This window comes from Mustela nigripes, chromosome 13, assembly GCF_022355385.1.
Source record: "Mustela nigripes isolate SB6536 chromosome 13, MUSNIG.SB6536, whole genome shotgun sequence".
Classification (NCBI taxonomy): Eukaryota; Metazoa; Chordata; class Mammalia; order Carnivora; family Mustelidae; genus Mustela; species Mustela nigripes.
In genome coordinates, this window is record NC_081569.1 from 85,706,230 (window position 1) to 85,728,255 (window position 22,026).

The window sequence follows — 22,026 nt, forward strand, 5'->3', positions numbered from 1 at the left end:
ATAGATATCGATGTATATATATATATATATATATATATATATATATATTTCGCCTTGTTTCTTAAAAATCATTTCTTAGGGGGTGCCTGGTGGCTCAGTGGGTTAAGTGTCTGCCTTTAGCCCAGGTCATGATCTCAATGTCCTGCGATTAAGCCCCGCATCGGGCTCTCTGTTCAGCAGGGAGCCTGCTTCTCCTTCTCTCTCTGCCTGACTCTCTGCTTACTTGTGATCTCTCACTCTATCAAATAAATAAAATCTTTATTTAAAAAATCATTTCTTAGAATAGAATGGTAGTGAATAACCTATTAATTGTTCCGTGCAGGTAATACAAGGAAAAAGGAGGCCTCAAAGAAATTGAACTTGGCCCTCTGGAATGAATGGGATAGGAATAAGCAGAGAGGAAAGGAGAGTGTAGATGAGAAAAACAGCATCAATGAAGCACAAGTACACATGTGAATATATTTTGTGAGTGGAGATAGTAGAGAGGTCAACCAGGCAGGAACTTAGGCCCTGTGGGATATCAGATAGGCAGCGTAGCCTGAATTACTGAGAGCCTTCTCAGGCATACAAAGGCAGTTTGATTTCATGTGATAGGGAGTAAGAAACCAATGTAGAGTTTTGAAAGCAGCAACGTTTACTTGAAAGAAATAGCATTTGAGGAACATCAGGCTCACTTAGCACTATGGAAAATGAATTGAAGCAGGCTGGTTTTAGAAGTAAAAGTACCAGCTAAGAAGCAATGATAATAATACAGTATAATGAGAACAGACAACTGGTGTGCGGTGTAGGCTGGTAACAGGGAGAACGGAAGAAAGGGATTCCTATCAGGAACACTATAGAGAAAAACTATGATTTGGTGACTAAAGAGATGTGACGGGTAAAGAAGTAGTCGGTATTTTAAGATTTTCTGGCTAAGAGATAGGAACGACACAGTGCCATCAGTAGAATGTCTTTAGTTCAATGCTAAGAACTAATTTCATTTTCTTTTTATGTAACCCTAACTTATAAACTTATGAGAAAAAATATTAAGTTGGGTTTGAGACCAGTACTGTAGGTTGGCAGATATAAAACTCATCAAAATTGGCTTCCAGAAACTGAAAAGCAAAAGAAAAGAAGGCTTCTAAGGATTCTTCTCTGGGAATAATAGAAATACCCACGAGAATGTCTTTGGAATGATAACAATTTAGATTATATAACCCTATTTCCCACATAATTAAACTCTTTCTGTGGAGTTTTGTGCTAAAAGTCAGAATGTCCAAAGTTATTCTGAATGGTAAAGATTATTCTTAAGAGCTGTATCTCAAGCCATTCAAAGATAGGCCAAATGTTAAGGCTGTGGTTTGAGGTGTCATTATTCAAACGGCAATATGTAACTCCCACTGGGCAAACAGTAGATCAGTTCCTGAGGTGATGTCAGAATTCTCCGAACCAGGCTGGTGGGCAAATATTTCAAAGTCCAGATGTAAGCAGCTGAGAGCAGTATATAGAAAAAAATCTTTATAATTGTCTTGCTTCAAAATGCACACAGTGAAGATAGGCTATTAGCACAGATTTACAAAAATTATTCATTCATATCATCTAGGTTACTTACTCAAGGAAGTATTCCTTTTTTTTATTTTATTTATCTATTTGAGAAAGAGACAGCACGCAAGTAAGTGGTGGAGTGGGAGAAGTAGGCTCCCCGTTGAGCAGAGAGCTGGATGCGGGGCTCAATCCCAGGATGTTGGGATCATGACCTGAGCTGAAGGCAGATGCTTAACCTACTGAGCCTCCCAGGAACCATGTCAAAGAAATATTTCTACCAAATTTAGGTAACAAAACACATACAAAAGGATATAAACGGTTTTTGCCCAAACCTAAATTTATCTAAGGAAAAAAACAATAGATTATAATTTAAGTATCATCCTTTATAGAATATTTGTAAAACTTTTAGGATTTTACCAGCAGGTGGGTTTGAGGCTCTTTTGTTCACACACAGATGAAAATTGCTCTACCAATAAGATGAAGAATAGTTTTCATTGGCCTTACAAATTGCTGTGTGTGGGGTGTCTGGGTAGCTCGGTTGGTTGAGTCTGCCTTTGGCTCAGGTCGTGATCCCAGGGTTCTGGGATGGAGCCCTGCATCCGGTTCCTTGCTCAGCAGGGAGGCTGCTTCTCCCTCTGCCCCTCCCACTGCTCATGTTTTCTCTCTCTTCTCTGTCAAATAAATCTTTTAAAAAAAATGCTCTCTGGTACTTAGTAAATCAGAATCATTATAAATATATAAGGCCTTATTTATTATCTTTGCTCTCAAATATCCGGTAGTTTCTACAATATAAAAATCTGGGGGTGCCTGGGTGGCTCAAAGAGTTAAGGCCTCTGCCTTCCACTCAGGTCATGATCCCAGAGTCCTGGGATTGAGCCCCACATCGGGCTCTGCTCCACAGGGGGCCTGCTTCCTCCTCTCTCTGCCTTCCTCTCTGCCTACTTGTGATCTCTGTCTGTCAAATAAATAAATAAATAAAAATCTTTTTTAAAAATCTGTATGTATTGTTAATAGTGCAAATACTGTAAGTCTAAAGGAAATCCTATGAAGAATCTATCCTGGTGAATAAGTTACCGTAAATAAATTAGAACATAAGCATAATTCACATTTAAGATCATTGTAATTCAGTCTCTGAAGCAGTTTGCTAATGTCCTGTCAGCTCAAAAGAGTTAATATGTCCCTATGTCACTAACATACTACCAATGAATAATCCTGATACCGAGAATAAAGGCCAATAATCCCTAATATAATACTTTAACACATATAAGAAAGATGTATGTGATTTAATTTCAAGTCTTCTACGGTGCTTGAAAAGTATTAACTGTGAAGTGAATGGATATTAAAGAATGGAAATTACATTTACAAGTGGCATATAAAAATCATAAATCAGAAAGAAATGAAAATCGGTCAGAAATCTCATCTTTCTGTGCATCCAGAATTCCTTATCTATAAAATACAAAATGTATGTGTTTGGAATAGACACTGTTTTTGAGATAGATGAAAGTATAAACCTCTTTTTTTTTAATAGTTTATTTATTTATTTGACAGAGAGAGAGAGACAGTGAGAAAGAGAATACAAGCAGGGGAAGTGGGAGAGGGAGAAGCAGGCCTCCCACCAAGTAGGGAGCCTGATGTGGGGCTTTATCCTAGAGCCCTGGGATCATGACCTGAACCAAAGGCTTAGCCTAACAACTGAGCCACCCAGGCACCCCTAAACCTCTTTTATACATGTGGTGTTGATGTTTATAACATTTTGCCTTTTATATGCTGTTCTGATGGCAGTTTTAGTTAAGTAATGTATGTTCTATCACTATTATGTGTCATAAATTTCTCAGAGAAATCTACCTTTTCATGGTTATATTACTTTGCTAAATTTTGATGTTTTAGGAAGATAGGTTTATTTATATAAGGATTTAGGATTCTATATAGAAGATATGAGTCTGATAACATAGTGTTTTTAAGTTGTCAGAAATTAGCAGTGACTACCTAGCAGCCTAATAATATCATGAATGAGATTAAATCTCCAACTTCTATTTACTATATCCTTATTTTTAAACCAAGGATCAGTTGTCCATAGGGAAAAAAAACGTTAAGGACAATGTAATTGAGCAGTTTTCAAAATGACTTCTCGCTCTTAATTTTCAACAGAAGGCACTCTGAAATAGTGAAACTGATATTTTAAATAGTACAATGATATACCAACAGACAGTCCATTTCAGTCTAAAAAAAATAAAAAAACTTCTATGTACTTTCAGATGTAACTTATGGAAGTGTTCATATGGATTGTCCTAGAAGCTGGGGAGCAGGGACAGAACACAAAAGCCAGAATAAGAAAAGGAAGAGGAATCTTTCCACAAATCTGCATCCTTTTTCAATATACCACTATCATACCCTGTTTCAATTCTTAGAAATCAAGAGTTTTTAATGAATTAAAATGGTTCACCTTGTTATCAATTTGTTTTCCCCGTATTTTGCCATGTGTGTGTTTAATTCTTTTACTCCTATAGAAGATGCATCAATAGGGATGCCTGGGTGGCTCAGTCAGTTAAGTGTCTGCCTTCAGCTCAGGTTGTGATCTTAGGATCCTGGGATGGAGCCTCTTTCAGGCTCCCTGCTCAGCAGGGAGTCCACTTCTCCCTCTGTCTCTGCCCCTCCCCCTGCTCATGTGCTCTCTCTCTCAATCTCTCTCTCAAATAAATATATAAAAATCTTTTAAAAAAAAAAAAGATGATGCGTCAGTAATCCACATCCATGGCAACTTCATTCATTCATTCATTCATTCCTTTACATGCTTCATTTTTGTCTCCTTAAAAGTTATGAAATCAAAAAAGAAGAGGTGACAATGCTGGTTTTCAGAATCAGTGATTCGTTGTTATCACATTAACTAAATTCTTCCTGAAGCAGAAAGTATAACCTTAACTTAGTTCTCAGTTAGGGTGAAGTTTCATCTAAGATCTTTCTCATCAAGCTCCCAAACTCCCTCCATTTAAAATGGGAGGAATCAGGGCACCTGAGTGGCTCAGTAGGTTAAGCATCTGCCTTTAGCTCAGATCATGATCTCCAGGTCCTAGAATCAAGCCCTGCATTGGGCTTCCTGTTCTGAGGGAAGTCTGCTTCTCCCTCTCCCTCTGCCAATCCCCCTGCTTGTGCTTTCTCTCTCTGTCAAATAAATAAATAATGGCTTTATTATTTAATGTTCTTCTGTAAGGGCCTTGACTAAATAAAACTTTTACTAGAAAACTTTTACTAGACTTTTACTAGAAGTCTTGCTTTTTTATTCTTGGAAGCTACTTTTAGGGGGTCATCAAAATTTCAATCCATTTCTTAGAATTGAGATTGGAAATGAAATTTCTTTACTCCTCATTCCCTGTGTGTGTACATGTGTATATAATATCTACTCATAAACAGATAACATCCTGTTGATTTTTGGGAGTCTGTTCTGCTAGTTACCAAGTATCAGTAATAAACATATTTTGTATTTGCCCTCATGGAGCCTCATGGGCTTGTTACTGGTATTGAGTTTTCTTGGGAATCTTACATATGATTTGAATATCCTCTCATAGACAAAGTGAAAGAGTCCAATAAAATTGTCACTTGATCTTAATTCATCCTATTATCTCAATCACTTTCTGATGTTAAGTTAAAGGCTTAAGCGAAATACTCTTATTATCTTCTGTAAGTAGTTTCCTAATAGTATCATCCACTCTACTAGTGCTGCCATAGACTAATTGGAATCCAACAGACTATCTAGACATCTAATTTACTAACAAAGTCTTAATTAAGCCCTGGGTAAAATTATACCAAAATTAATATTTTAAAATCAAAAATGTGAAATAAAATTACCTTAGATATACTATAACAAAGGAAATATAGTTCTACTCCTTCTCCATGTTCTAATTTTAAAATGAGGTGAAACAAAAGTAAAGAATTCAAAGTTTTACATATCTTGTTATATGTTTAACTTTTATTTTTACTAGTCTTCTAAAGTAATAAAATGATATTATAGTTGATTGACAAGCCTGATATTTTCAGGGTTACGTAGAACAGAGCAAATGTAAGTCTAGATTTAAAATAGAGGTATGGAACATCTGGGTGGCTCAGTCAGTTGAGCATCTGCCCCTTGACTTAGGTTCAGGTCATGATCTCAGGGTCATGAGATGGAGCCCTGTGTAGGACTCTGCACTCAGCACAGGGTCTACTTGAGATTCTCTCTCACTCTGCCTCTGCCCCACCCCTGCTCATACTCGCTCGCTGTCTCTTCTCTCAAAATAAGTAAATGAAATCTTTTTTTAATATACTTCACTTTCTTTTAAAGATTTTATTTATTTGACAGAGAGAGATCACAAGTAGGCAGAGAGGCAGGCAGAGAAAGAGGGGGAAGCAGGCTCCCCGCTGAGCAGAGAGCCTGAAGTGGATCTCGATCCCAGGACCCTGAGACCATGACCTAAGCGGAAGGCAGAGGCTTAACCCACAGAGCCACCCAAGTGCCCCTAAGTAAATGAGAACTTAAAAAAAAAAAAAAGTAAGGTAACCTTTTAACACTTTGTCTACCTTAGATACTAGTGACATTGAATAAGGAATGTCCTATATCTAATTTAAGTATAGCTAAGTATGCTTGTGCTAAGATTTTTTATGTTCTATGTAATCTCAGAGATAAATCCCAAATTTACTGCTTGATTTCTGAGTGAATGAATAATATTCTTTAAAGACAATTGTATCTTCTAAATGATAATGCTTTATATAATGACATATCTGAGGAACTAAATCAATCTATCCATATTATTTGTATCCTTTGTCCTAGTTACTTGAAATACGTTTTTATACAGGAAAATAGTTTAGGGAAAATGATTAAATCAGATTTATTTTGAAATTTGTACAAGAAATCAAAAAGCTAATTAGTAAATGGTTAGTAATGATGCTTTAAAACTAAATACTGTTGACTGTATGTACCCAATTTGTTTTCATTTTCTTTTTTTTTTAGTAATACAGATCCAGCCAAAAATACCTCTTGAACAACAAACAGGGACAATTTTATATGTAGACTGAGATAATAGTCACATATCCTGGTTTTCATTTAAGAAATAATGCAATCCCCAAAATATATCTGTTTTGATACCTGTCTATAATTTTATATCTAAAATTTTAGTATCAGAAATTCACAGATTTGGGTTTATTTCATAATAAAATGCAGATATTCTTATAGCCTTTTTTTCAATCATATAACATTGTTCTCAAAAAAATTTTTTTTAAAGATTTTATTTATTTATTTGAGAGAGAGACAGTGAGAGAGAGCATGAGCGAGGAGAAGGTCAGAGGGAGAAGCAGACTCCCCATTGAGCTGGGAGCCCGATGCAGGACTCGATCCCGGGACTCCGGGATCATGACCTGAGCCGAAGGCAGTCGTCCAACCAACTGAGCCACCCTGGTGTCCCTCAAAAAAAATTTTTTTTAAGGCTAGAGTATTAAGAGTCAAAGGGAGGACAATGTGAGAGGACTGGATTCCCTTTTTTTAAAAGATTTATTTATTTATTTATTTTAGAGAGAGAGAGTGAGCAAGTGGGAGAGAAGTACAGGCAGAGGGAAAGAGAGAATCCTGAAGTGGACTCCCTGCTGAGTGCCTGGAGCTCTGTCCCAGGACCCTGAGATCATGACCTGAACCCAAAGAGTCAGCTGCCTAACTGACTGAGCCCGCCAAGTGCCCCATAGAAGCTGTATCTTAATGGGAAGCAAAAGAAGTGCCATTGGGTCATTATCTGCTCAGCATTGGATTTAATTTTGGGTTTGGGTTGTGATGGTCTCTCTAGAGTTCTATATTACTGGTGGAATTTTGTTTTAATAGTTATCATTATCAAATTATTTTATTTTTTATTTTATTTTTTAAAGATTTTATTTAAATCTTATTAAAAGTTGACAGAGAAAGATCACAAGTAGGGAGAGGCAGGCAGAGAGACTGGAGGAAGCAGACTCCCCACTGAGTAGGAAGCCTAATACAGGGCTCTATCCCAGGACCCTGGGATCATGACCTGAGCTGAAGGCAGAGGCTTTAACCCACTGAGCCACCCAGGCGCCCCTATCAAATTATTTTAGCTCTTTGAGAAATAAAGGCAGACTTCGCCACTCTTACAGTTGTAACCCATGCCTGACCCAAACAAAACAAAGGCTATTTAGACTGCTTTATTAGAGGTGTAGGGAAGACATGACCCAAAATCATTTTGAGAACTATAATAATTTGGTAGTTTATTTCCTGCGTATCATCTTGTGTTTGGAATAGTGGAGATTGTGAAAACTATGTATACTCAGTTTACATTACTGATTTGAAAATTACTTTTAAGTCAAAACTTGAGTGAGAATGCAGTTTTTGCTGAATGTAGGCATTTTTACTAAATATATTTGAACAAAACCTTGGCACGTACTCTGCTTCAGCCTATGTAGGCTATAAGTTTATCAACATTTCAGTTCTGATGGGAATTCTTAAATCTCAGACAGTCATAAAATATTGGAGAGACCTGAACACACAGTGAATCAAGTAGGTAGTAAGAGACCCTTCTTACATGCATATTTTGGTTTCTACTTAATCTCAAAGATTTTACGAGGATTAACAGGGGAGGCAAAGGCTTGATTCTAATTGTCACAGTATATCCATGTAAACTTATCAATGACATGGTAACCAAACTGAGATTTTTGTTTTTAAAGATTTATTTAGTTAGTTAGTTACTTGGGAGGGTGGGTGGCTGAGGGGGAGGGGCAGAGGGAGCAGGAAAGAAGCAGACTCACTCAGAGCACAGAGCCCTATGCAGGGCTCAGTTCCACCAACCTGAGATCACGACCTGAGCCCAAATCAAGAATCAGCTGCTCTACTGACTGAGTCACCCAGGAGCCCCCAGGCTGATTTTTAACACAACCTTTTGTCAAGATTTTTTTTTTAAATTTATTTATTTGACAGACAGAGATCACAAGTAGGCAGAGAGGCAGGCAGAGAGAGAAGGGAAGAAGCAGGCTCTCCGCCAAGCAGAGAGCCCCATGTAGGGCTCGATCCCAGATCCATGAGATCATGACCTGAGCCGAAGGCAGAGGCTTTAACCCACTGAGCCACCCAGGTGCCCCTGTCAAGATTTTTTTAAAGTTTCCCAGTCATTTGCATTGGTAATATTTTCTAAGAAAAAGACATATCTTTTAAATATGTTTTTATAATTAAAATCAAGGCATGTCCAGGGATTCAGTCAGTTAAGTGTCTGCCTTTGGCTCAGGTCATGATCCTAGGGTACTGGGATTGAGTCCCATGTCTGGTTTCTTGCTCAGCAGGGCATCTGCTTCTCCGTCTCCCTCTGTGTGCTCTCTCAAATAAATAAATCTTTAAAATAAATAAATAAAATCTTAAAATTGGTGCTCATCTAGAATTCTTATTTATTATCTAGTTATAATGACATATTGTGATGTCTTCTTCAAAATATTTTGTATAAATTTAAATAGTAAATAATTGTCCTATAACTTCTTTCCTTCAGTAAATTGTCCTGAGTATAATTACTTTGGCTAGTACATTCCTGCCAGTATCAATTTTTTACCTCATTCTCTTTAGTATAATTACATTTGAAATCTTATTTTAACTGTTAATGTTATAATATCCTGTTCTGGATAATAAATTATGCCCATTTCCAAATTAATCACAATTTATTATTAACACTGAGTTTGCTAACAAAAATACAAAAATGTTTTAAGCTTTAAATTTCATAAAAAACAAGGGGCGCCTGGGTGGCTCAGGGGGTTAAGCCACTGCCTTCGGCTCAGGTCATGATCTCAGAGTCCTGGGATCGAGTCCCGCATCGGGCTTTCTGCTCAGCAGGAAGCCTGCTTCCTCCTCTCTCTCTGCCTGCCTCTCTGCCTGCTTGTGATCTCCGTCTGTCAAATAAATAAATAAATAAATAAATCTTTAAATTTTATTAAAAAAACAAGATCTATTTCTAGGTCCACATCTGTTTAATAGTGAAACTGTTTGAAAAAAAAAAAAACGATGACTTTTTGGTAAGGCAAAATGCATAATACCATCATAGTGTTTTTAAGTTGGTAATATTTTGGAATTCATTATTTGCTTTTAATAAAAAATGACTCATGGACTTTTCAGTGAAGTTTTTCAGTAAGTGTATCTTAAATGTTGAAACACAAGTAGACCAACCCTCAAAATTAAATTTAGAGATAGAGTAAGTGCTATGTGCTATGGACCATACTAGGCATGGCATCAACTTAAGCAAGCAGTGGTTTACAAACTCATCATATTTGCCAAATATCATCATAGCCCAGAAACTGTTTCCATGCAACAGATCATCAAGTAGACCTATTTGGATATCTGTTAAAGCCCAAATTAAGCCCTTTAGGTACTTAATTGAAATAGTTAACAGTACTTTTGGATAACACCCTATGGCCAGTCCAGTTACCATAGCTGCAGACCCACCGAGTCACTTCGTGTTGTCCCCACTAAGCGCTTATGCTCTGACAGCCAGGCTGATCCCAGTTGCCATATACTGGGTCTTTGCAAGTCTAAATGCATCTCAGGGGCGCCTGGGTGGCTCAGTGGGTTAAAGCCTCTGCCTTCGGCTCAGGTCATGATCTCAGGGTCCTGGGATCGAATGCCGCATTGGGCTCTCTGCTCAGCGGGGAGCCTGCTTCCTCCTCTCTCTCTCTGCCTACTTGTAATCTCTCTCTGTCAAATAAATAAATAAAATCTTTAAAAAAAAATAAAATAAATGCATCTCAGGAATTAACCTCTATAACTGGTAGGTAAGGAGGAAGAACTCTAATATATCTTATTTTTTTTAATTTTTTATTTTTTATAAACATAAATTTTTATCCCCAGTGGTACAGGTCTGTGAATCACCAGGTTTACACACTTCACAGCACTCACCAAAGCACATATATCTTAATTTTAACAGTCATTTGACAGACTATCTCAAAATATCTTTGTGGACTGGATCAAAAAGTGACTGCACACTAGCAATTCTCTGTTTCAGAGAATTCATGCTAATTGAATAGGAATACATATTATGACGTGTAGGGATATACCTAAGAGTTTCAGTACTTTTTAATTCAACATTTTTTAATACCTAAGTTAAAGTACCATAAGTACAAAAAGTAATAAACTCAAGGAGCGCCTGGGTGGCTCAGCCATTAAGCATCTGCCTTCGGCTCAGATCATGATCCCAGTGTCCTGGGGTCAAGCCCCACATTGGATTCTCTGCTCAGCAGGGAGCTTACTTCTCCCTTTCCCTCTGTGTGTCGCTCCCCCTGCTTGTGTGTGCTTTCTCTGCCAAATAAATAAATAAGTACATAATAAATAAATAAATTTACCAAGATGAAGTCTGACATGGATAAACATAGAATCTTCTGCTTAAGATCAATATTGTGCAATAAAAATGACCATGAATGGAGCACTGGGTGTGGTGCAAAAACAATGAATACTGTTATGCTGAAAAGAAATTTAAAAAAAAAAAAAAAGACCCTGAATTTTTGGCACCACCTTCTGTCAAAAGGTGGAATCCCCCCCCCCCTCTAAATCTGGGCTGGCCTGTGACTCCCTTTAAACAATAAAATAAACCAAGTGATGTACAACTTCTAAACAAGGCCTCAAGAGGCCGTAGTGATTTCAGCATCCCCCTCTTACCGTTGTGGTCACTAGGTAAATAAGTCTGGGCTTATCTGTTTGAGAATGAGATACCACAGAAACAGAGAGTCCTAGCAGAAGTCAGCACTACCTGTCAGCTACATGACCACCCCACCCCAACTGACTATAGCTGAATGAGTGATGCCAGGAAAGGCTAGCAGAATTACCCAGCTACTCCAATTCCAAGTTGACAAAATTAAATAAAATAGCTGCTGTTTTAAGCCATCAAGTTTTGTGTGGTTTATTGTACAGCAATAAATGGAGAAGAAGTATTAATTGTATATGTCCAAAATAGGAGACCCTTGGCGTGGCATGGGAGACAAAGCAAGCTAGGTATTGGTGATATCAGTATTAGTGTTAGAGTATTAGTATAAGTAGGGATAGTGAAACAGAAGTAAAAGTCTAAATCAAGGAAGATATCAGTCCACCTTCCCTCTATAATGATTAAACTGGGTTATTACATAGGGGCAAAATTTTTAAAGATTTTATTTATTTCTTTTATAAAGAGTGTGGAGGGGGGAAGCAGAGGGAGAGAGAGAGAGTCTACTGAGTGTGGAGCCTGACATGGGACTTGATCCCATGACCCTCAGGTCACTACCCAAGCTGAAATGAAGAGTTGAACGTTCAACTGACCACGCCACCCAGGCACCGCATGTCCAATATTTTTAAAGAAACTGGACATACTAGAGAACATGCACAAAAAATATGAATAATAGTGAGTCGTCTACTAACTTTAAGATACCAGCCATCTGAAGACTGGAAGTGTAAATAAAATATCGTAAGGACATGACAGCTCTCTTAACATTTTGACAGCACCTCCTACAGAAATCAAATAGGGTAACAATTTAAAGGGTAGGTCTGGGTAGATGAGTAGAAGATTCAAGGAGGCAGTTTCCAGTTAAAATAAGGCATGATTTTTGACCATATAATTATTTAATTCCCCATTCTTACTACTGTCTACCAAGTCTTATTATTACCTTCTTCACCATGATTTTTCAATCTGCTCTCTTATCTACTCCTATCCTCACCTTTTCACTTACAAACTTTCTTCCGTGTATTTCAAATGTAAATAGTCGTCTTTTTTCAACTTCATTCTTTCTTCATAGGCTATTTACTTATTTCTTATGTGTTCTTTTGTGAAGAAAAATGAAATTGATGATCCATATTGATATGAGCATGTCTCTATATTTACAAATACATGTGTATATGTCCATTTTTATTAGCATCAGTGTATCTTAATCTGTATTCCTCGGTTACATTTTGTAGCTAAAACAGAGAAAGAACTTCTTACTTTATCAGTTATAATTTATACATGGGAGAGTGCGCACACTCAGACCATCAGCTCTTCTCTTTCATAGCTCTGTGTTTCCTCCCTCCCCATCTTTCTCTCCTTCTTTTTATTCCTCTTATCTTAGCTCTTTTTAGTCTGCTTTCTGGAACCTTCCTTCCATTGTTACTACCTCGCATCTATCCACAACTTCTACACTGAGTGTTTCACACACACATTCTACCTGAAACTTGAATTTACTGAGGACACTTGTTTTCTGGCAGTCCACTGAACACCAGTCTTTTTCCCATACCCAGATTCTATGAAGGAGAATTCTTCTGGTTCCCCTTTGCTGCTTTCAGACCTGCAATGATGTAAAAACCCTCCCTCCTTTGAGATTTACACCATCCAGCTTTCTCACCCACTGTCTCCCTCTTTAGTGCTATCTACTGATGTGATCAGTGATATTCCCTTAAAATATGTTTCAGGCATCTGACTCAGTGTCTTCCTCTCTACTCCAACTTCTACATTTGTGCCAAGAAACTTCAATATCCATGTCAGTAATGTACCCTATTCTTTTGTCTCTTGAATGCTAATGACTTTTATCTCTTATCCACTAAAGCCACAATGGATGTAGGCAGAATTTTCTACATCTGAAATCCTAAGATCAAAGTTGCCTCTTTCACAATAACCACAGACTTATTCCAACTACTCATGCTTTTTAGCTTCATCACAGATCAAGACATCTGGTCCCTTGCTCCTTTCACTTTTTTTTTTTTTTTTTCTGAACTAACAGCCCCTTACAGACTCACTTTTCTTCTCTACCCAATCTCAATTCTAAGTTTAATCACTTTCTCTCAAGGACACAGTCTTGTTATACTCTTGTTTTGTCTTACAAGTCATAAACTCTCAATTAATTACTTCTGTTATTTGTCCTCTCCAAATTTATCCCCAAAGTGTAGACCTGATGTGGAAAACAAAAGTCATGATGACATCATACTATGATGACCAGTACCTCCTACAAATTTGTAGTCTCTAGCTGTAGCTATATCATTAATCTCACCTAATATTTCTTTTATATATTCCAAGTCACCTCCCTTTCTTGTCACATTAAACTTTAGCATCTTCCTCTATCTTTTTTCTTTACCCTTGCTTTCAGCAGAGAACTCTGCCTCCTACTCTATGGGGAAAGTTGAATCTAGCAGACTTAAGTTCTATTGGTTAACTTCCTCCATACCTAAATTATCCATGGCTGTATTTTTCCCACCTCTTTCCCCTTAATCTCCAAGAAAAGTTGTCCAGTTGTATTTTTTAAGATAATGCTGTAAGTTGTGCTTATGATCCCATGACCCTGAGGTCACGACCTGAGCCAAAACCAAGAGTCAGATGCTTTAACTGACTGAGCCACCCAGGCACCCCTGGCCTTCAATTTTCACATTCCTCTCAGGCTTCCTCCTACTTCCATCATGCCATTAAAACTGACCCCAAAAGTTGTCATTTTTCCCAATTCCCAAATCAAATGGGCACTTTTCACTTTGATCTTGTTTAAGTACTTAACCCTGTTGATCACTGCCTTCTTCAAATGCCCTTTGGATTCTGTAACAATTACCTGTTCTTGATTCATCTTTTACTCCCTATTTCCTCAAATTCTTTTGCCAATCTCTTTACTCTAAATATTTGTTTTCATTTAGTTTCTTTCTTATTCCCACCTCTCTTCTTTTTTACTTATCTTTCTAAGCATTTCCATCTACTCCCATGGCTTCAGTTACAACCTAGAGCAATCTAGTCGTGACCCGCCTCTTCAGCCTCATTTCCTACCATTCTCCACCTCTTACTTCATGATCCTGAGAAAACTTACTCCCGATAGGACTTGACCCATATCATGCTTTTCATAATTCTGTGCCTTCACAGATATTATTTCCTCTGTCTTTAATGCCCATCCTTCCCCCTCTCCACTCCCACCCTTCTCAAGATGTCTGTCTCCTTCTCATTCTTCAATACTTAACTCAGACAAAATCAGGAAGACTTCATGTGCCTTCCCTTATCCTCCCCTATCCAAACTACGTTCTGTTTAATATCTGTGTTTTATTACAGCATCTACTAATAACTTATTTGAGTTACCTATGTAAAGATCTACTTCCCCAGATTATGGTTATAAGGAGGGACCATGTCCTGTTTTTTGAATAATCAATGTCTAGAACAATACCTGGTACATAGGAGTTACCAAACAAGTACTTATTGATTGAACTGAAATCCATATCATAAAGCTGGAATTCTCTAACACAGACTCTTACATCCAGGTATCTACTTAACATTCCCATTCATATGTCCCACCAACACTTCAAATTTATATGTACTAAGCTGAACACACAAACACACACACCAAATTCTTCTAATCTTCCTCTACACTGTCTTGGTTACCACTATCCATATAATAACCAAAACCAGACATCCTTGCCCACCCCATTTCTCCCCACCCTACCCTCAAAAGTCACTAAGTCCTTTGGATTCCATATCCTAGATATCTTTCAAACTTACCCCCTTCTTTCCATTTGCACTGCTGCAGTTCTAGTTCAAGGCTTCCAGTTTTACAAGGAATTTTTTTTATTATGGCCAATCTTCATAACATAAAATTTTACCATTTAAGCCATTTTTAAGTGCACAGTTGTATGGCCTTAAATACATTCTCATGTTGTGCTCACTAGGATTATTTTAATCAGGAACTATCTGGGCTTCCTACCTATAGAGTAACCTGCCTCCATCCCATCCCTACATTCTTGCCTGTGTAATCTCCCTAAAGTGCAAATGATGTTACTAAATGAGTTAAAGCCTATTCATTACTTCCTACTGTCTGCATTAGTGGTTTCATCACAAAGTTTTCACAGGTCCACACTGAAATGAGAAAAATACATACATGCATACATTCATACATACATACATAAAATAGACAAAGTTTTTCTGATTTTTTTCAACTTCATGAAAGACAACATTAATAAAGATAAATACTGAAACATTGAGGGGAAGCAAAATTAATTTTGTTTTAGATATGCTAAGTGTCATATGCCAGTGCAATAAGCAAAAGGAGACGTCTTGAGGGCGGTAGGATATGTGCGTCTGAAACTCAGAAGGGAGTTTTGGGATGGGGGCTATGTATTTGGAAGTAAAAGCATGTAGATGGAATCAAGGAAACAAATAACATTTTTTTGTTTTGTTTTGTTTTTTAATTTATTTGACACAGAGAGAGAGAACACAAGTAGGCAGAGAGGCAGACAGAGAGAGAGGGGGAAGCAGGCTCCCCGCCGAGCAGAGAGCCTGATGCGGGGCTCGATCCCAGGACCTTGAGACCATGACCTGAGCCGAAGGCAGAGGCTTAACCCTCTGAGCCACCCAGGCGCCCCCGAATAACATTTTTTGAGGAAAGTATGAAAAGCATAAAGAAAAAGATGATAAAATAAATCCACATTAAAATGACCAGTAGAGGAAGAACAGCCATAATCCTAAAAGAAAAAAACTACATTTAAAGTCTTTTTCTCACCCTGCTGCCATGGTTGAAAGCAGGCAAGATCTTTGATATTAATGGTAACCCCACATTTCAAGTGGTTTTTCTATCTCCTTTGCTGGATGGAGGTTGTTATCTATCTCTCTTGGATTTCCCTATTTCTTTCTCCTTGAACAAAAAAAAATTTTAAGGCAAATATGTTTGATGGGATAACCTCATTGCCTAAAATAGTAGGTATAATTTTTCTGGAGTGAAAATTGTCAAGCCAAGAAGAATTTCCACTCTCACATTAACAGATATAAAAATTACTCTCAAAAGTGGAACCTACAGTGAGACTTCTTTGGTACTATTCTGTTGGTGATGAGTAATTTGTTCTGTTTCACTCCTTTCTGCTGGGGGGGGGGGGGTGAAATATATATATAAAATCAGCAAGAATAATTCAAGCCTACCAAAATTTAGAAATAAGCCTTAAATGTTGTAGTGCTTTTGGAAGCAGTATAGCACATCAGAAAGATCAGGGAGGTTGTAATTAGATTTAGTATCACGTCATAGCTCCAGAACTCACTAAAAGTGGGGCTCTGGTCAAATTACTGTCTCTGTGTTTTGGTTTTGTCAGCCAATTTTGTCTACTCCATGGAGTTATCATGCAAATAAAGTGTGTGCATAATTTACTTATAATTCCTGGCACACGGTCAGTATTAAGAATTACTTACCGTTTGGGGCTCCTGGGCAACTCAGTTAAGCATCCCACTCTTGATTTCAGCAGGTTATCATCTCAGGGTGGGGAGATCGAGTCCCACATCAGGCTTCACACTAGGTCTGGAGCCTGCTCAAGATTTTCTCTCCCCCTCTCCCTCCACCCCTCCCCCACTTCACTCATGCAATCTCTTTCTTTAAAAACCAAATTAATTAATTGATTTTAAGAAATAATTTTTTAAAAAAGAGTTACCACTTAAAATAGATCACATTATTCATTAAGAGTGAAAAATATAAGTACACTGATTAGGAAAATTGGTAAATAACTATGTTCATCTACCTATTGGAAAAGTATATATTCCATTGTAGTACATGTATATTATCTAAATACCTAGAAAATATAAAAATAATGTTAATTAAAAAATAAGTTTCCTAAAATACAGCTTTAAGTGTATTTCTTAAGTTTATATAGAAATTGTACCATAGCAAAAGTTAGTTTGTAACTATTATTTCTTATTCTGTGCACTGTCATTACTTTACTTTCTTAATGTGTTACTAAAATAGCAGGTGAAATACACTGACAGGGCGCCTGGGTGGCTCAGTGGGTTAAGCCACTGCCTTCTGCTCAGGTCATGATTCAGGGTCCTGGGATCGAGTTCCGTGTTGGGCTTTCTGCTCAGCAGAGAGCCTGCTTCCCTCTCTCTCTCTCTGCCTACTTGTGATCTCTGTCTGTCAAATAAATAAATAAAATCTTTTAAAAAAAGGAAAGAAAGAAATACACTGACAAATGCCTTCCCAATTTGACTTCAGTAAGAACTTGAGAAAAAAAAAATTTTTTTAAGATTTTATTTATTTATTTGACAGAGCGAGATCACAAGTAGGGAGAGAGGCAGGTGCGGGGTTGTGAGGGAAGCAGGCTCCCCGCCGGGAGGCGAGCCTGATGCGGGCCTTGATTCCAGGACCCTGAGATCATGACCCAAGCCGAAAGCAGAGGCTTAACCCACTGAGCCACCCAGGCGCCCAGAACTTGAGAAAATTTTTAATGAAGCCAAATAATCCATTAAACTATAGTCTGAAACCTGTGGCTCTCCCAGTGACCCAAAGCCCTCTTGGAAGTAGCTTTGAATTTCAAACAAGGAAAGCAGGTCCAAAGGTGTTACTGTTTTACTGCAGGTCCCGTAGAAGGGTTTACTTGTGCTTCTGTTTCTTCATATTTAAAATGGAGAGATCCTGGGGTGCCTGGATGGCTCAGTGGGTTAAAGCCTCTGCCTTCAGCTCGGGTCATGATCCCAGAGTCCTGGGATCGAGCCCCACATCGGGCTCTCTGCTCAGCAGGGAGTCTGCTTCCTCCTCTCCCTCTGCCTGCTTCTCTGCCTACTTGTGATCTCTGCCTGTCAAATAAATAAATAAATCTTTTTTTAAATAAATAAATAAAAATAAAATGGAGAGATCCTACTCCCAGCTCTAACCACTTTCCGATTTCATGAAGCCTTGGGAAATTATCGTTGAGCAACATGTAAAGCAGTTGGAACCAACTGAGTAAGCTACATACTTTTTTAAAGGCTAGTGTCGATTTGGATGGTAAAGAATTGCCTGCGGGCAAATCCTGCAAGGTGCTTCAACAGCCGCACACAGCTCCCTTCCTGTTGGCACCGTCCACGTTTGGCAGGTGTATTCCATTCCTTACAGGAAGGAATAGGTGCTTCATTGTGTTTCAGAAGTCAGTAAGCTTTTACAGAACCAAGTAATTGACATTTTTTTTCATTTCTGAGATCAAATTTTCATACATCATTCAACCTGGATAAACTGAGAATGTGGTTGATCTCGTAATTGTTGAAACATAGGAAAGAGAGCGTAAGATGTGATATTTAAGTATTTCCTTCTAACCTCTTACCTTAGCAAGTTATAAAAGTTCTAAGTGGAAGTATGTCCTAATGTATAAAAAAGAAACTAAATTAGGTGAGCTTACTAGTGAAGCAGAATTCAAAAGAGGCACACCGATTCATCTCAGTAATTTGGGGTTCCATTGATTCTGAATTTGTAGTAATAATAGTAACTCTGCAGAGTACATCTTACTTTGACAATATGAAGAAGGTGTTTGTTTGTTTGTTTGTTTGTTTGTTTGTTTTTTATTGTAGTATAAGTGATATTATGGTGCTGGTATAAAGCTAACCAACTTAAAAGTAATGTTTTCTGGCTTTTTTACAATGTATGCCAAAATTTAAAAAAAAGCTCTTAAGTGGCCTGTCAATATTTCCTTTAGTAGTCAAGTCCTTTTTTAACAGTTAATTGAGGTGATTATCATATTTTAAAAATACATTTAAATTTTCAGACTGATAGTTTTCTTGCCCCTCCTCCAAAATTTAGGTCAGTGAAACTTTGTCTTCAAGAATTTATGTTAAAAAAAATTAATTAAAAAAAGAATTTATGTAATCCTGGGGTGCCTGGGTGGCTCAGCGGGTTAAGCCTCTGCCTTCCGCTTAGGTCATGATCTCAGGGTCCTGGGATCCAGCCCCACATCGGGCTCTCTGCTTGGCAGGGAGCCTGCTTCCTCCCCTCTCTGCCTGCCTCTCTGCCTGCTTGTGATTTCTCTCTGTCAAATAAGTAAATAAAAAATTTTTTAAAGAAAGAATTTATAGGGGCACCTGGGTGGCTCAGTAGGTTAAAGCCTCTGCCTTGGCTCAGGTCATGATCCCAGGGTCCTGGGATCAAGCCCCGCATCCCGCTCTCTGCTCAGCGGGGAGCCTGCTTCCTCCTCTCTCTCTCTGTCTGCCTCTCTGCCTACTTGTGATCTCTGTCAAGTAAATAAATAAAATCTTTAAAAAATAAAATAAGAATTTATTAATCCTATAAGTCACCATTTTCAGAGTATATAAGATAGCACTAGCTTTTGTCATTAGGGAAAAATCAACTAATACAGACTGACCTGTGAACATCGTGAATTGTCTAGTGAATCTTCTTATTCAGTAGCTGAATCTGCTCTAATGACTACCATTTCTCAAAGCAAAGATTTTTGATGCACTGAATTATTTTGTTTCATCCTCTTGTTTTCTGGGAACAGAACTCAGCATACACAAAATCATCCAATAAACTAGAGCTAGCATTCAGTGTTGCGTGCAGCTGATTAGCCGTGTAAACCAGTGTGTATGACGCTAAGAATACCCTCATTCCTTTAGTGTCTAGCTCTATGCTGTGTTTATTTGCAAAGGACCCTCATGCTTGGATCCATATAAATGAGGCAAAGCTGGAGCAGACTAGACTATGTCGCTCACCAGTCTTTCAGGAGGAAGATTGTATATATGAAAACTGGAAGATTTCTCTGTGTGTAACATCAAACAGGATTTTTTTGTTGAGGTTTTATGTTTTCAGCAAAAAAAAAAAAAATTTAATGGTCAGATTCCATCATCTCCTGTCAAGCAAAATCTCACTGATCCACATGAATGTCATCTCCCACCCATAGAGTAGCCTAAGAACACTATGAAATGGACTTCTGAACTTTTGACTTTATTTTCAGTATAATTCGTGGGTTTTTAATCAACTAAAAAAAATCACATATCTTTGATTAGAAACTATAAACCCTCTTGCCTGTTTATGTTAATCAGAATAGAAACTCCTTTTTAAATGTAGTACAGAAAGTCTGGTTTTATAGCATCAAATCATTTGTGTATATTTAAATTATTTTCATGCCACTAAAAGGTTTTTTCCAGCTAGCTAATTCCTAATTATTTTCATCAGCTGACTTTATGAAGAAGGAAGAAATGTAATGTGTCAGAATTGTGTAACATACCAGTGTATCACTTATGTAGCTACGTAACAGGTGTAAGAGCGATGGTATTTCTGTATTGGAATAGGTACTTCTCAGGTAAAAATCAGTTTGAAACTGCTGTGCATGTCAAGTGCCGTCTTCTCATTGCATAGTAAATGATTCATTTGCGACCTAACGCAAGCAGGTAAATGTATTGAAATAAGTATGTTATATTTTTCATGTAGCTTCTAAAGCTGACATAATCTGAAGATCTAGGTTAAAGTTTGTGTTGTTACTGTTTTTTTAACCTCAGATACTTGGCACTCTGCACCAGTGTGTCTTGCTGACAGTAATGCTTTGTCTCTTAATGTGACTACCAGCACTGCTTGGTCACAGGCAAATAACTGTTCTTTTTCAGCCAAAACATTCCTGACAATAACTGCACCTTTTGTATTCTTTTTTTTTCCCCTTCCCGCCCTCCTGCCCCCAACTTAGGTTGGAAAGGCTGGTGGACGTCCTGAGGAAGAAAGTTGGAACAGGGACCATGAGGACAGTGATCTGACTGAAAAAACGACAGTCTGGGGAAGCAATCACATCTGGTGACCAGGCTGCTTCATTCAACACTGTGTAAACACTAAAGCCTTAACTTAGCAAACAGTTGTTAGAAGTAGGACACTCCAACCACATTCCAAGCTGAGATAAAATCAAATCACAAATGTTTAACCACTTTGCTGCTGACTTGAGTTATTTATCCAAATGTATTAACTACAGACTTTTACCAGTGAGTAGCTATAAAGTTGCAGCTTATTTTGTAACTATTTTATATCTCACTGTATTGAATATAAATCTTTTTACGGAGAAACCATTATAGGTCATATCTTCGCATACAGCCCTTTCTAAATCAAAATACAGCAAAGTAAATATTGTCTAAACCGTAATCCACTGTGTTAGGTCAAAACTTAAAATACATGCATTTTTCAATATAGAATTTATTTCTTAACTGATGAGAGCTCAGACATGAGAGTGTATAGTCTTCCTCCAATGCATTCACATAATCTTTGTCAGTATTAAAGAATATTAAGTCTAAATACCAGGAATCAAATGTACACTTAGCTCTAATGAGAGTTTGATATTTTAAAATTACATTAATCAAGGCATGATTTTTGTTTCACTACAAATAATGCAAACTGTTTTCAATAAAAAAGAGGAAATTGTTTATGCGTACTTTTAGATTCATATTGTCAACACTTTTTAATGTTGTGACCGAATAACTGAACTTCATTTAAGCTATAGAAATGGCCAAGTCTGTCTCGTGGGCTGGGACACCTTTGGCTTGAAAAGTAACATGTGCTAGCATGACTCTGAAAGACAAGAAGGCATCAAACATGTTAAGTATTATTTTTTGTTATCTTTATCTAGATTATCACTTGAATTTTTGTTGGGAGGGAGGGGAACCCAATATTCAATAAAACTGTAATGTAAAAATATGAAGATATGGAAAAAAGAAAACTGGCAATTTGGTTACCTACTGTTTTATTTAAAAGATAATTTGAAATAGTTATGGCATGGCAGTCACTTCTAACCATATGAAATTATGAACAAAACTAGGATTTATATATTTGGCTATAGGAAAAATTTCTTCT

General features: G+C 37.5%; 1 protein-coding gene across 3 annotated transcripts in view; it reads left to right on the plus strand.

Annotated features, from left to right (window-relative positions):
* MIPOL1 (mirror-image polydactyly 1) overlaps positions 1–21,607 on the plus strand; it is a 324,048-nt gene extending 302,441 nt beyond the window's left edge. For all 3 annotated transcript variants that reach the window (XM_059371253.1, XM_059371256.1, XM_059371254.1), the window contains one exon: positions 20,879–21,607. In XM_059371253.1, the coding sequence (XP_059227236.1) occupies positions 20,879–20,945 (67 nt within the window). In that variant the 3' untranslated portion in view covers positions 20,946–21,607. The remainder of the gene's footprint in view (positions 1–20,878) is intronic.
* Positions 21,608–22,026: the final 419 nt, after the last annotated feature.